This window comes from Schistocerca gregaria, chromosome X, assembly GCF_023897955.1.
Source record: "Schistocerca gregaria isolate iqSchGreg1 chromosome X, iqSchGreg1.2, whole genome shotgun sequence".
Classification (NCBI taxonomy): Eukaryota; Metazoa; Arthropoda; class Insecta; order Orthoptera; family Acrididae; genus Schistocerca; species Schistocerca gregaria.
In genome coordinates this window covers 600114487-600129657 of record NC_064931.1, presented here as the reverse complement: position 1 = coordinate 600129657, position 15171 = coordinate 600114487, and the positions used below count along the sequence as shown (strand labels likewise).

The 15171-nt window shown below is 40.4% G+C and overlaps 1 protein-coding gene across 2 annotated transcripts in view; it reads right to left on the bottom strand.

Moving 5' to 3' along the window:
- Positions 1 to 9610: 9610 nt before the first annotated feature.
- The window catches only part of LOC126297996 (KN motif and ankyrin repeat domain-containing protein 3), a 381284-nt gene continuing 375723 nt past the window's right edge, over positions 9611 to 15171 (bottom strand). For both annotated transcript variants that reach the window (XM_049989312.1, XM_049989313.1), the window contains one exon: positions 9611 to 14660. In XM_049989312.1, the coding sequence (XP_049845269.1) occupies positions 14448 to 14660 (213 nt within the window). In that variant the 3' untranslated portion in view covers positions 9611 to 14447. The remainder of the gene's footprint in view (positions 14661 to 15171) is intronic.

Sequence of the window (15171 nt, the reverse complement as noted above, 5' to 3'; positions counted from 1 at the left end):
TAACGTCTTAGTCTTGCGTGGTGTGCGTACTGTAAAACCTTCGGTACACACACCATCAGATTATTTGACTTGTCGCTCTTACGAAGTAGGCGAGTGTCAGCAATATGTCTCGTGGTCTTATCGTGGCGTGTTTATCTTCTGCCATTAGGTGAGACGATACAAATGCCACTTGCACGCTTAGAGTAGCAGATTGACGGTGAACAACTTTAAGCAGAACTTGATTAATTTTCACACACATTTATTCGAACAATAAAAATCATAGAAATTACTTAACTTGATTCTGGATGCTGTTTACAATTGACTACCTGAAGTTCCTTTGGTCTTGGTATGTTAATCTTATTCTCACATATATCTGATACTTGACAAAGTGTCTATACATTTCTCTTCATGGCTATGTACAGGAATATGATAATCTTATTGGGCACAGACTGAAACTTGACTATAGACGAATGCAGACTGGTACAGACTAGTGCGGACTGACTAATCGGAGGTCTGTACACTCTTTATAATACCTCGCGCGTTCATGTATCACTGCGCGAGTGTGATCCTCGAGGAGAAAAGGTTCTACGTTAGCAGCAATCTCATTGGCTGCGAGACATATTAATACGCGGATGGGTGGAAGCAGAATTTGGTCCGTCTCTAAGACAGCGCCATCTCATAGTGCGGAGACGGACGAGCGCTGCACCTGCGGTGTTGTGCTTAGCAGGGCATGCTCTGTTGGGAAAGTTGTGTACCTGCTGACTACGTGGAACTAAGTACACAACATCTTGCAACGAAATTAATGTAATGGATGAGTTTGGTTCTTAATCATCAGTTATTAAAATCTCGGCACAACCAGGGCTGGTTTAAGGGCCAAGCTGTCAGTGGATGCGCCAGAAGCAACCCTAGTGCAAAATTTGTGCATGGGGTGTATCATAATCAGTAGTGAAAATATCCAGTTCCCACGCTCACTTGATTTAAACTTATTTGGAAGGAGGAGAGGGGAAGGGAGGGGCGCCAAAAGTAGGTCCCTTCTGTGGAAATATGTTCTCGAACTGGCCCTGGATAAAAGGCTGGAAACTGATTTGTATCTCTTTCTCGACAGTCATTCGCGATCTACAATACTTGTTGATGAATGCCAGTGCGGAAAAACCTAGCTCACACCAGTATGTTGCTGCAAGAGCCATCAAAACTCGTAGAGACTTATGACGTACTTACGGAAACTCCTGCTTCATTAAGTTCAGAAACTCAAGCAGTGATGAGGAAACGAACTTCGATTTCAATGTAGAGTCTGAAAAAAACATCAACAAATCGCTGTTGTTCTTCAGTGGTATGGGTTGATCGATAGTCTGTACTGAAAGAGGCTTTGATCCAGTAGTGTTGATAAACTTCTTCTGGAAAGTATTTCAGAAGGCAATCACTGAGTTGAGTTACCTGATCCACAACACACATACTCCAATTCTTCACTTATCTGAAAGCCACTGTCTTTCAAAACCATATGAGGAGAAGGGTAAATGTAATTTATATCCTTACCGTTCAAATTTTTGTTCCACTGTACTAAATTCTTTTTGAAGGCTGAAATCTTATCTTGATTGCTGCAAAATGTTGGTCTCTTTACCTTGATACATTCAGTGAAATGAGATTTTCAAAGACATCACAAATAACAAGGCAAGAGTAAAGTTCATTCCTGTGTTTTTCAAGACAGTCCCACAGGAAAATGAATAATGATGATGTTTCGTTTGTAGGGCGCTCAACTGCGCGGTTATCAGCGCCCGTACAAAGTCCCAATTTTTACACTGTCCAGTTTTTTTCATAGTCCAATCTAGCTACTGTCACGAATGATGATAATGATGACGATGATGAAATGAGGAGAACAACAAATACACCCAGTCCCAGGGCAGCAAAAAATCCCCAACCCGGAAGGTTCAAATGGCTCTGAGCACTATGGGACTCAACTGCTGTGGTCATCAGTCCCCTAGAACTTAGAACAACTTAAACCTAACTAACCTAAGGACGTCACACACATCCATGCCCGAGACAGTATTCGAACCTGCGACCGTAGCAGTCGCACGGTTCCGGACTGCGCGCCTAAAACCTAGAACCGCAAGACCACCGCGGCCGGCAAACCCGGAAGAGAATCGAACCCGCGTCCCCGTGATCCACAGGCAGCAACGCAAGACCACGAGCTGCGGACGAAAGCGAGCGAGTGTTACTGTAAAAAAAGATAGGGAAGTGTGCTCAGCTCCCATGTCGATGCGTATGTGTTAAAAATAGATCGACTTAATTGGCAAACTTTTAATGAAGTTTACCACTTCGAGCGTAGATTGAAGGATCTCGTGAAGGACATGACTCATGCTTTCTGATGCCAGTGCTTCTCGGTCAATGAAACAGTGTTTTCAAATAGCATGCGGGGCCACTTTACAGCTCATAGTTTGCCAATTTGGTGTAACAGCTATCCATAGTACGATCTCCATCTCTATACATGGCTTCAAAATTTTCCCAATTTTCTTCCATAAAAAGAGTGTAGCATTTCAAAGAAAACTGTTGCTTTTGTTCGAAATGTCATTTTCCTGCAGGACAAAAGATATTCAGGGAATTTCTTGTTATATATAAACCGCACATAACAAATTAGATGTGCATTCTTATCCAACTAAATAGCGAAATCATCAGTATGGAGTTTCGACGACTAATAGTGCTATCAGACGAAGGCCCATTTTCCAGCAAGACATAACCATCCTGTATGATCAATGGTGGATAATATGCATGAAGGGGGATCGCAAGGTGGCACTGGCATCATGCAAGACAGAGGGCAGTCATGCAAGACAGAGGGCAGCCCTGTCCAGCGCAACCTGCGTGTTAACACGATCGAAGTTCTGCAACAATTCCACGCGTAGGCAACGCTATAGCGCCGGTGGGACGGCATAGCCCATTTCTGAGAGACCTGTGGCTGATCTTCTTCGACGCATATCTCAAATTCCAATGTCATTTGAATGGCGAATACCACAGCAACGGAAACTAAGTGCACTGCATAACATATTCGCCACTGAAGGCGGCCCAGAAATAAACTCTTCAGACAATGTCCTTAGAGTATCACCTAGCTTGTTCCAGGATTTCTGCTCCAATAACGGCGATGCGTTCCTGACAACAGTGCATTCCACCCAGCCTCCAACGATGAAGTCAAACACTTCGTCTGCACTTTTAAGGTGGAGATGCGAAAAATTATGTCAACCGCGTTCACAGTTGAGGTACTGATTCCGTTTCTGGCCCCCTAAAGCACCACACCACCCAGGGACACACTCCAGTGGAACTGCTGTGCAGTCACCAACGCCAGACACACTAGGACCTCCTGCAGCATACAAAACACCCTCGCCATACCATGCATCTCTCTGGGCACCAAGGTATGTGGTCAAACCTTAGTTCCAGGAGGCTACCAGGCAACAGATATTCACTGTTGAAGCCAACAACACCGTGCCTGTAAGGTATGCAAACCAGATGAGCCCACACCTAGTGGCTTCCATCGCAAGCTAACCACCACCAGCCCTAGAATCAGCTTGGTATCACTTCAGCCACCAAGGAGAGACATGCTAACAGTCAGAGGGCCAGGGATGTCAAAGCTGGTCCCCCTTGGAGTAGGGCCTGTTAACACTTCCAGCACCAACGACTTCCAACCAGGCTCAGATCAGAACACCTCCATCGGCCAGCTCCGGCATCACGATGGGCACAGAGCGACCATAGACACCAGCCAACGTCAAACCATTAACAACTGGCCTTACCACCCACATCTCTCCCCTACTGGTACGGTAATCCCACTACTGACAAGATCCCTCGCGATCCTGCAGGCCAATGAAGGGAGGAGAAATTCAGTGTGTCCTATCGGACAGTGATGTCAGTAGTTTTCCATATATGCCGTCAAAGACTTCAGCCAAGGCCGATAAGAGGATCCCCACAAGCAGTCACATGGGGCTGGCCTCTAACGTCATGCAGGAAATAAAAATCAGCCCATTGCCAGCATGAACTCACTCCATGTCATGCTGACACTTCATTTGTGCCCAGCCTGTGTTTTGATCTCACTCTGACATATCTGGACTGCAGTTACATAGTGACCATGAATTATATGAATTCTTTTGGTGTGTGCCTAAAACTTTAGGATTGACTCTCCATGGGCCGGTTTAGTGAAAAGTTACATGATAATTGTTTATGCATACTTACCATGCAATAATGAGCGTTTGTTGCACTTTAGCGGGTGTAATAAATACTCCAGAAGTTCAGAAGCCAGACTGCGCATTTTCTGGAGTTGGTGCTGGCACATAGATCTCCTGGACAAGTTTTCATGTTGGTAAATTGAAGCTATTCTTCCTGGGTTCTTCTTGAGATACATCCTTATTTCCTTCTTGTTGGATTTGTCACTTAGTCCAAAAAATGTCAAGTCCAGTAAGTACAATGTGGTGCAAGACCCAACAATCCCAATTTCTTCAGCCCGTTCAGAGACAGGTACACTTTTGTGGTTACTTTGACCATCCAGTATTAGCAGGGCTTTTTTTCTGTTGATTACTTCACTATTGACATGGAAATGCAGCAGCCATTGTAAAAATAATTCTCCTGCCATGTTAACTGTTTCATTGCATAAATGCAGATGCCCAGTGGAACTTTATGTAGAGTTTTCGATAGGTTTCTTTTAAAGAAATGTAGATGCAGGTGAGATGTACTGTTCACTGGAAGTGGCAAACACTACCATAGACAGACAGACATCATGCTTAGCACTTCTGGCTACAACTCATTTTTTTCGCTTTTGCAGCAAATATTTTTGTTGAGTTACCGATCTGTTCCAACTGCTGGTTCACTGACATTACACATTTCTGTTGGGTTAATATTATGTTTCTCAATTATTTCTGCTATCAAAGAGTAAAATTTTAAGACCCTCACTTATTTAACACCTGCAAGTTGCCTGCAGACATTTTTTTCTGGCTGCCAGTCACTTCTGGTTTCTGTAACCTATGAGTCCTATGAGTCTTTCCCTATCATATATTCTCCATTACAATAAAAAAAATTGGAAAGTATAATAATGTTTGTACCTACTCCTTTTACTTGTAGAAAGTATTTTCTATAAGCAGAAACACTCAATTTCAGTACCCAATAAGACATGCGGTGAACCAGGGAAAAATGACAAACCTGTGCCATCTTGCCCTCTGAATCGCTGACATAATCTTTGATCATAGCCTTGAAAACTAGCACACAAAATAATCAAAATATAGTTGCACATGGAAAAACTTACATTAGCAAATACACTGATGAGCCGAAACTTTATGAAGGCCTGCTTAATAGCTTGTTTGCCCATCTTTAGAATGAAATACATCACTAACTGGGTATCAGGGATATGATAGTTTGTTGGTAGGTTTGTGGAGGTGTGTCGCATTAGACGTCTATGCACAGATCATGTAATTCGAGCAAATAACAGGCCGTTGATTTGCATATGCAGTGATGGCACCTGATAGCGACCAAGATAGACTCCATAGGATTTGCATCAGGTAAATTTGGTCACTGAGACATCAACTTGAGTTCAATATAATTCTCCTCAGACCACTGTAGCATGGTTCTGGCTCTGAGACATGGGCAGTTATACTACTCAAAGATGCCATCATCGTGAGGGGAGACATCAAGCATGAAGGGATGCAGGTGCTTCGCAGCTGTCAGCATGTCTTCGACTACTGCCACAGGTCCCATTCAAGAGCAGGAGAATGTCTCTCAGCACGATACTGGTCCCACCAGCCTGCGTCTGTGGCGGGCTACATGTTTTGAGCCACCATTCACCTTGATGACGGTGTTTGTGGAGATGACTATTGACCTAATATAGCAAAAATCTGATTCACCTGAAAAGAGCAGACATGTTTCCATTGATCAACAGTCGAATACTGATGGTCCTATTCCCACTGCAATCGTAATTGAGCATGTCATTGGGTCAACAGGTGAACACATAGGGGTGGCCTGCTGCAATAATAATGTAAAACGAACTGTATGTTGCGAAACACTTGTGCATGCACCAGCACTGTGCTCTTTCAGCAGAGATGCCGCACATCACCAACTATCCTAAGGGTAGTGGACATCCAACCATTTAGCACCTAGTGGTAGTTCCACTGTTCTCCTACCTCTTTTCGTAGATGCTCACAGAAGTAGAATGTTAACATTCGACCAGCTTCGCCATTTTTGAGATACTCATTCACAGGCTCTGTATAATAATAATCTGCCATTTGTCAGAGTCACTTATCTCAAAGGATTTCCCCATATATTCATTAGGGTGGTCCCCCATCTGCATTTGCTACTCTTAGATACTTACATTACTACGTCACGTGCTCGCAGTGCCACCAGGCCATTGGCTGTGGTGATAATGTTTTGTCTAATCAGTGTATGTCCCATCTTTTATAGAAATAACACTACACAGTTATAAATATTTCTCAACAGGATAACTGGTTTTGTTGTCTTTGAAAATGCTTGTACATTTTTCACTTCACCAAAAGGAATCAGGCAGAGATAAATGGATGGTGGGCAAATTATAGCCACAACAATGATTCATGCAAAAATGGCATCAGTAATATTTTTAAAAAGATGTCATTTTGTAGCCTCTCATTTCAGGCCACTTTTCCCTAGTCACATTCTGAGTTTCTAGGATCAAGTTATTGCAATGCTAAGGGTACATACTGTTTTCCAATTCTGGAACTTCTAGTTTCTGGTAAACGGAAGGGTAATATTAAGGCCATTTTTCCAGATTCTAATAGTGCTAGAAATTAAAATATGTATGATTGTGGGGGGAAAAAAAGTGTTTAAACTCAATGAAGCTGAACTCCTACAGAATTTTTGAGGCTGTCCAGGGATATTTTCCAAGTATTACAATCTAAGGGATCTGTTATCTCTGGTGGCTTGTTACAGAGTAATAATTTAATTGTAGTCGATTTGGATTGTTACCACAATTACCTTTGTTTCTGCCAAAATACCTCCACAACAGTGAGAATGCCTGTAATATGTAATCACCAAAATTTACACCACAAAAAACAGTGTTACAAGGTAAGTTCATTATTATCCGTAAAGCAGTTATAAAATTTTATTGTAATCAAATAGGAAGCTCACAATAACATAATTTTTTGACAGTCTTCTTGCGTTTCACCACACTTGGACCATCGTTGTACAAGCTTTGTGATGCCCTCATAAAAGAAGGTTTTCAGTTGAGCTGTGAGCCAGGAATGCACAGCTTCATCCGAGGCAAATCGGCGGCCCTTTAATGCCTGTCTGAGTCGACCAAACAAGTGATAGTCATAAAAGGCAACATTGAGACTATATGGAGTTTGATCCAGTACTTCAATTTTGAGTTTCTGCAGCATTTCAGCAGTGTGGGCAGCAGTATGTGGATGGGCATTCTCGTTCAACAACACAACACCTTTTGACAGCAATCCTCTGTGTTTGCTTCGAACTACAGGCTTTCGCCTGACAGTAGGCATCTCACTGTAATGTACACTGTTTATTGTTGTGCCCCTTTCCCCATAAAGTTCCAGTACTGGACCTTGTGCATCCCAAAAAACCATAAGCATCAGTTTTCCTGCGCATGGTGGGGTCTTGAACTTTTTCTTTCACGGTGAATTTGGATATTTCCATTCAATACTCTGCTGTTTACTCTCCAGCTTGTAAGGATGGATCCACATTTCGCCACTAGTAATGATCCTGTCTAAGAAGTTGTCTCCTTTGTTAACATAGCTATCCAAATGATTTTGCATATGTCCAAGCATGTTTGTTCATGCAACTGAGTGAGTTGGTTTTGGACACATCTTGTGCAAACTTTATGAAACCCAAGTCTGTTGTGGGTGAATCCGTAGGCAGAACCGTAACTAATTTGGAGACAATGTGCCACTTCATCAATAGTTAATCGTCTACCCAAGAGAATCATTTCACGTGAACACTCAATGGTTTCTTCATTTGTGGTGGTAAATGGTCGTCTGGCTCCTTCATCGTGCGTAACACTTGTGCGAACATTTCAGATTTTTCAATCCATTCGTAGAAACTCTGTGGTGGCAAAACACTGTTCCCGTACTGTACCGAAAGTCTTCGATGAATTTCGGCCCCTGATATGCCTTCCGACCACAAAAAGAATGGATCACTGAATGTTGATCTTCTTCGGTGCAAATAGACAGCAGAGCAGCCATGATTAACAGCACCGCAGTGATAACGAAATTAACCTAGCAGCTTGAAAATTGCAAAGATATAACAACAAATAAACAAAGCACGTGTCATCATCGTAAAACGACAGAACTACCAAAATAAACAAAAATATAGCTACATTGCAGGTAATAATTGACTTACCCTCATATATCCAGAGCTGGTTGAGGTGCAATGGAAAAACAGCCCAGGTAAACAATGTAGAACAGTTTTATTTTAAAGTACATGAACTAAAGAGCTACTCCTTGGAGAACATCAGTTACAAGAATTGTTTGCAATAGTTTGGTGCACACACTGTGTTTACACAAGTTCATAAGTATGCAGATGGCTTTAAGGATGGACAATCAAAAGACTTAGATTCACTTTAAAGTAGAGCAGTACAAAAAATGATATGGTCAACAGCCAATACCAAAGTCCTTTGCAGTCTCCAGTGTAGACGCCATGTCCTGGTGATGCCTCAGGTAGTCATGCCAGCTTCCATCAGTGGCAATTGGCACACTGCACGGTGTCTAAGGTTTCCTGTGACAGCTCTAAATGATGGACTGCAGCAGCAGTTGTTACCTGGCTCAGAGGAATCGAAGAAAAGTCTGCCTGGAGCAGCTCCCCACTGGCCTGAATAACCTGGCAGCACCCAGATACAGCAGAAAATATTTGTGGCTATGTGACCCACAGAAGCAAGCAGGTCTGCAGGGCCAGTGGCCTCTGGTGAGTGTTCACAATCATTGAATTGTAATCTGCTGGTGTGGCCCCTGCAGAGATAAGCCACTTGCATACCAGGGATTTGAGAGCTGTTGCTGGTCGATAGGTTGAACGGCCTGTACACAGCACACAGTAATGCATAAATCGTCAGATGACATGTCACTGCTGAAGGAGCAGCTCAGCATAACATTTTGGCATCTCTCCCAGATTACATTCAGTGGCCAGAGACAGAGGTCGTGCGCATATATGAGGTACATATCACCCAATTCTTCATCTGTAAACCTTTAGACAGAACTGAGCAGTACAGAGAGCAAGCTTGGGCCAAAGAATAAACTGTGTATAACTGCTGTCACTAGCAGGTACAATGAGTGAATGGTATGAGTTTGTTTCGAAACAACTCCCACAGCACATCTGTTAACATCTACACTGTTCTGCAAAAATGAGGGTATGAAATCGAACAAAATGGAATTACTCTATGATGAGCCACTGTAATTGACAGATCCCTTATACCAAAATACACAGACAATATCTCTGAACAAGGTCCCAAATTTTGTCACAGGAATTTGGGTTCATCCTGTATACAAAACCATACTAATATTATAAATGTGACAGTAACTCTGTCTGTTACGCTTTCATGAAATCTAATATGGCGATAGCTTGAACACTGAGGAAGAACATATGCCACTGTAGAAAGTAAAAAAGACCCTTAAGAAGGTGAAGTAGGGTATGGCTCTTTCTTTTTTTTTGTTTTTACGTCAGTGAACATAAAGCATGTTACAAAATTGTTCATTTTATTGCATAATGCACATGTTGTATAATTTATAGCTACTTCAACTGCATGACACACACGTGTGGCTCCTGCCCACATCCACCCACAAGTACTGCTCAGTAATGACAGTGCACATGCCGCCGCCTCCTGCTGCTTTGGGAAAGTCGGGGGGAGCTAAGCTTAACCAAACAGGCAGAGAAATAAAGACAGTGGACACTATTGGACATACAATAGCTTGTTTTGTTTACTCACCATTGCTCATCATACCAAAACTACTGATATGTGAGTGCAGCCACAGATAACAGCTAGTAGTACAGACATTTGCTGACCATTTTTGAACATAATCATCATAGCAATTGAGGCATTTATTCTACTGTCTTTCATATCTCCTCTGCAGAAAGACTCTCACCTGTTTGTTTTCCTGAAGTTGTTCATCTGAAGTGAAATGTCATCTGCTGAACAACTTCATCTCCAGAAAACAGAAGAAATCACTGTGTCAAATGCACACTGTAAGAAGGGTGAACCAGTCACTCATTTGAATTACTGAAAAAGTCGATGTGCTGATTTAGCAGTAAGTGATTGAGCACTGTTGTGCAACAATGTGAAACCTATGTCAGCATGTCCCTATTTGAATGGATCTGCAAAACCTTTGGAAAATCTCACCATATTCAGACATGTTGATTCTTATCTCCTGCAATCCTGTGGCTTCAGATATATGAAGGAAGAAGATAGTAAAAGGTACCATCATCAACTAGGTCACTAGAGATGGAGCACTAGTTCAAATTGAAGATAGGGAAAAACTGTCTTTGCCTTTATAAAAGAAACCATCCATGCCTCTTTTTGAGAGACTTAAGGAAACCGTGGAAAAATCTTTATTGTGAAATGACATTAACCTTTTTTGGTTCTCAAATTTAGCACTGCAAGGTACTTTGATGACATGCTTCACAATATTGCTGGGTGCATTACAAATTCCCACCTCTCACCATACGAGGAGGGTATGAATAGAATTGTTGACCATGATTGTTTACATCGTCCAGGTGTTAAGGTGTGGGGAGGCATAATTTTATTCGTGCATAATGCTCTCTGAATCATTGAACATGGTTTGCTCACCAGTCAATGTTATTGTGACACTGCACTCCTTTCCCACGTGCATCGTTTCAGGTCTGCATTTGGGCCTGACTTCCTTCTTATGGATGACAATGAATGACCGCATTGAGCAGCACAGGTGAAGGAGCTCTTGGAATGAGAGGTTATTTGGTGAATAGGTTGGCATGTCCATTCCCCCCACTTAAATCCCATTGAGCATGAGTGGGAGGCGTTGGGGAGAAGTATTGCACCATGTCCACATACACCAATGACCATCCAACAGTTGTCAACTGTGCAGGTGGAGGAATGGAATGCTCTACCACATGAACTCATTATCAACTTGTGGCCAGCATGAGAGCATGCAACGCTGCATACATTGCTGCCTGTGGTGATCACACACCTTATTATGAAGCATGCCTCACCTTCCTTAATGTCCAGCAGACCATCATGAATGCAGCAACTATAATGTAATTATTGTCTTTGGATAAAAGTGTCATTTCTGTTCATCTCATTGAGTGTATCTTTTATTTACCTTCTGTACTACATTGGAACAGTTCACTCTAGATATGGTCTAAGTTTCATCAAGCTCAGTGGCCGGAGACGCAGGTCGTGTGTGAGTTGTGCTGACGTGTGTGTGTGTGTGTGTGTGTGTGTGTGTGTGTGTGTGTGTGTGTGTGTGTTTTGCCTACTTTAGAAGACCTTCTGGCCAAAAGTTCACATGTTTAGCAATCTTTTTATTGTGCCTGTCTGCAACTCAACATCTCCTCTATGTGATGGGTAGCAATCTATCCTTTCATAACATTCTCATTATTCCATCCAGGATTTTCCACTGTTCAAAGAGTGTGGTGTGTTATTTCAATAGAAGAGTCTATTTGCAGTAATAATGTTTATTTTTATTTACATTCATAGGTAGTCACTTTCCTTGTAATTTAAGAAAATAGCATATAACCCACATTTTTAGTTTGTATCAGCCTAAATATGCCTCACAATTCTACCATGCATAACCATTCTAGGCAGATTTAGTCCACAATGAGATTCTGTGTACATGGAAAAATTCTCATTCCGCGCTCCATCTCGTTAAAACATGAGTGCTGAATTTCAGTCCTCTCTTTCAGCCAATTAAGTCTACGAGTCTAAAAAGTTACAATTCAATAACAAATTAATTTTAAGAAGCTATTCTTTAGGCAGACATGTAACTGGATGTATATGACTAGCAATATATTATAATGGTTAGCAAAATAATAGCAATCCCTTTAAACAAAACACTACTTTATCTGTAATACTTTAGAACACACTTACCGTTTCAGATAAACTGAAATATTATTGTCAGTGTGAGCATAAGAACTTCATTCTTTCAACAGCAATTTTTTTTTATCACACTAGCCACTGAAATCTTAGATAATTTTAAAAAATTAGCACTTATTTTTATTTCTTTACGAAAATATTTATTTATAGTAGTCAGACATCAGTTACTACACTGAATTTCTATGATACATTCAAAAATACTGTATTTCAGACACATATTTCTTCAATAAATATTTAAGTAGCACTGAAATTTATTTAGAAATATTCAACATGAAAGTTACTTTTGTCAGTTACAACTATGGATGGACATACATGGCTAATATATTGTTAATGAAGATTCTTGGGATTGCTAAAACACCAATACTGTAGTAACATACAGCCATTACAGTTTATCATCAATACTATTAATATATCTCATCCTTTAGAGCATTACCAACATATTTTAAAATTTGTTAAACTGTGTATAAAGTAAGGTAGGTAAAAAATAATTACTTAGACCACTGCCAATATTTTTTCTATGAAGTTCTGAATCTGAAAATATTTTATACTTCCTCTAATATTCTCACAAATCAGAGCCTTACACTGTAAAAATATATCTGTTACAGAATACTGGCATGAAAATGACAAGAGAAAGTTTAGACAAAGATATAGAAATCCAGATGTACTGGAACAAGATTAAAATTAATATAACAACAACAACAATAATAATAACAGCAGTATTTACTTGCTTCATAAGCAGGAAGCACAAAAGTAAAATGACAATCAGCAAGACAGAAAATAAAGGAAATCATACAATGTGGCAGTTGAAATGTGGACTCGGGGAATGCCAAAATCAACTGCCCAGCAGTTCCAAGAAATTGCAAACACTCTTGTCTGGCCCTATTTCCTATTTAAGATGTTTTCCTGCTACTTGGTTCTGTTCAGGTTGTTACCTGTTTCATCTACTAAAACTTCACAGTGTGTGTTTTGGACACACTGGAAGATTACTTTGAGGACTTCTCCAGAGTGGTCTTTGAACTACCATTTTGACTTACATAATCACTGAATAAAAATGCGGAGGGAAAGAACTAAGTGCGCAGTTGACATAACCGCAAGGTAAACCAGAAAGAAGTAACTGTGTTTTGATTATTCTTCTGCTTATAATGGGCAAAAACTGTACAGCCAGAAAGTAGTTTTGACTAATCACAGTAATACATACGACAGAGAGAAACTTTCAAATTGAGAGAGCACCCTTATTTTATAAGTTTTAAATGCACATCTGGTCATAGGAATCACATTTTATTCCACTAACACACAAAGTCCTGATAGTCGCTGGCAATGCCCAAAACACTAATAAGTTCATACAGACACCAATTAAATCCTAATGAATCTAATGGGGACATCTACCAAATGAAATTCCTCATTTCCATAGGTAACTAACTACTTTGCTGAATTCTCTTATCTCATTTGCATGACAGACCCAACAAAATTTTAAAAAATGAAAGACATTTGCAATTCCTGCAACAAGTATACCTTCAAAAACTTGTGAAGTATTCACATTAAATTGTTGCAATGGTATATGTGCGCAATTTAAGAAAAAATTGTCTAAGAGTCGGACACCCCATACTCAGTACCGAACAGCAAGTTCTGGTGATAGTTATCAGGGTGTCTAATTTAGTGATCAACTCACTAAATGGAATAATTCCACAACAAAATGAATAGATCAGTCAAAATATATCAGCTGCCACTGCTATTGTCACTTATGAGAATAAGCTCATAAAATTAGTTTTGGAACAGAATATTTTTAATTAGTTTAAAATTAAAATAACTGCTCTTAATTATTGAACAAACTTATAAAATGTCCATAGCATTGCTGAAAAATGACAGCAACATATAAAAAATACACTCTTTTAATACAAATATGACCAAAGATTTTATAAAGATGCTGACCTCATTAGGAAGAATCAAAAGTGAAGGTAGGGCCAACACACACACACACACACACACACACACACACACACACACACACTAAAACCAGAGTAGTCAAGTCACAGTATCAAACATTTATGGAATTATCATCCTAAATTAAAAAGGAAAAAAAAACTTGGTCATAAGTGAGCCGAGGATTAAAGTAGATGCAGGGCAGATGGATTGGAGAATTATTTCTTTTGTTTCCACTCCAGCCCTCTTCTTCCACCCCACAACATCTATCATTAGGGCCAAGATTATTGTTCCAATAATTTCCTCTATATATCTAACTCTAAAAGAATGAAGTATGACTTTATAAAATGGAGATTCACTATTTACTTTAAGCAAGTGTTGGCTCTACCTCAAATTCCAATACTTTCCAAGAAGTCGAGATCTTTAAAATCTATATTTGTATTTGAGGCTTAGTTTTCATCTTCTTTATATTCTGAAATACTTATGTTCATTACGAACTTGATTTGTCTAACCCATCACGTGCCATTAGTGGTGATGATGGAGTGACTGTGCCTCTTGAAGTTGGAGTTGAGCTTCTGGAACGCTTCAGTCTGAGAGATCCATGAGGAGAACCACTACGTGAGAAATGTTCATGAGCGTATAGAAGCAACCCAATGTGCCTATTTCCAGCTTCCATTGCAATATTCAGTGCACTATTTCCATCCTATGAAAAATGAAATCAAAATATTAATGCAAATATATTACAATATGAAAAAGCACAGCAAAACTTAGGAGTAAATAAGGATCCAATTCACAAACAAATAATTTGCTTACACTGAAAATATGAAATCCATGCTTTTCATGAGCATTGAAGACAACATCTAGCATACATAAATACTTGGAAATCATCCAATTTCAAGTTGCTGGTGAGTGTTGAGAGAGAGAGAGAGAGAGAGAGAGAGAGAGAGAGAGAGAGAGAGAGAGAGACGGGAGGGGGGGAGAACAATTTCTCAGCAGGATAAAGAAATGGGAATGTGGGCAAGAGGGGGGGAGGGATAGGAGAGAGAACTATCTTGGTTCTTTGCTGAAGGAACTTTGCAGGAACTACCTCAAGTGATTTATAAAACCTTGTCTGATACAGACAGAGAGGAATAAATAAAAATCCAGTGCAGCACATCATTGTACCACCATCCTCCCTGTATGTAATATGGAACTAAACCTCTTTGAATTACTGC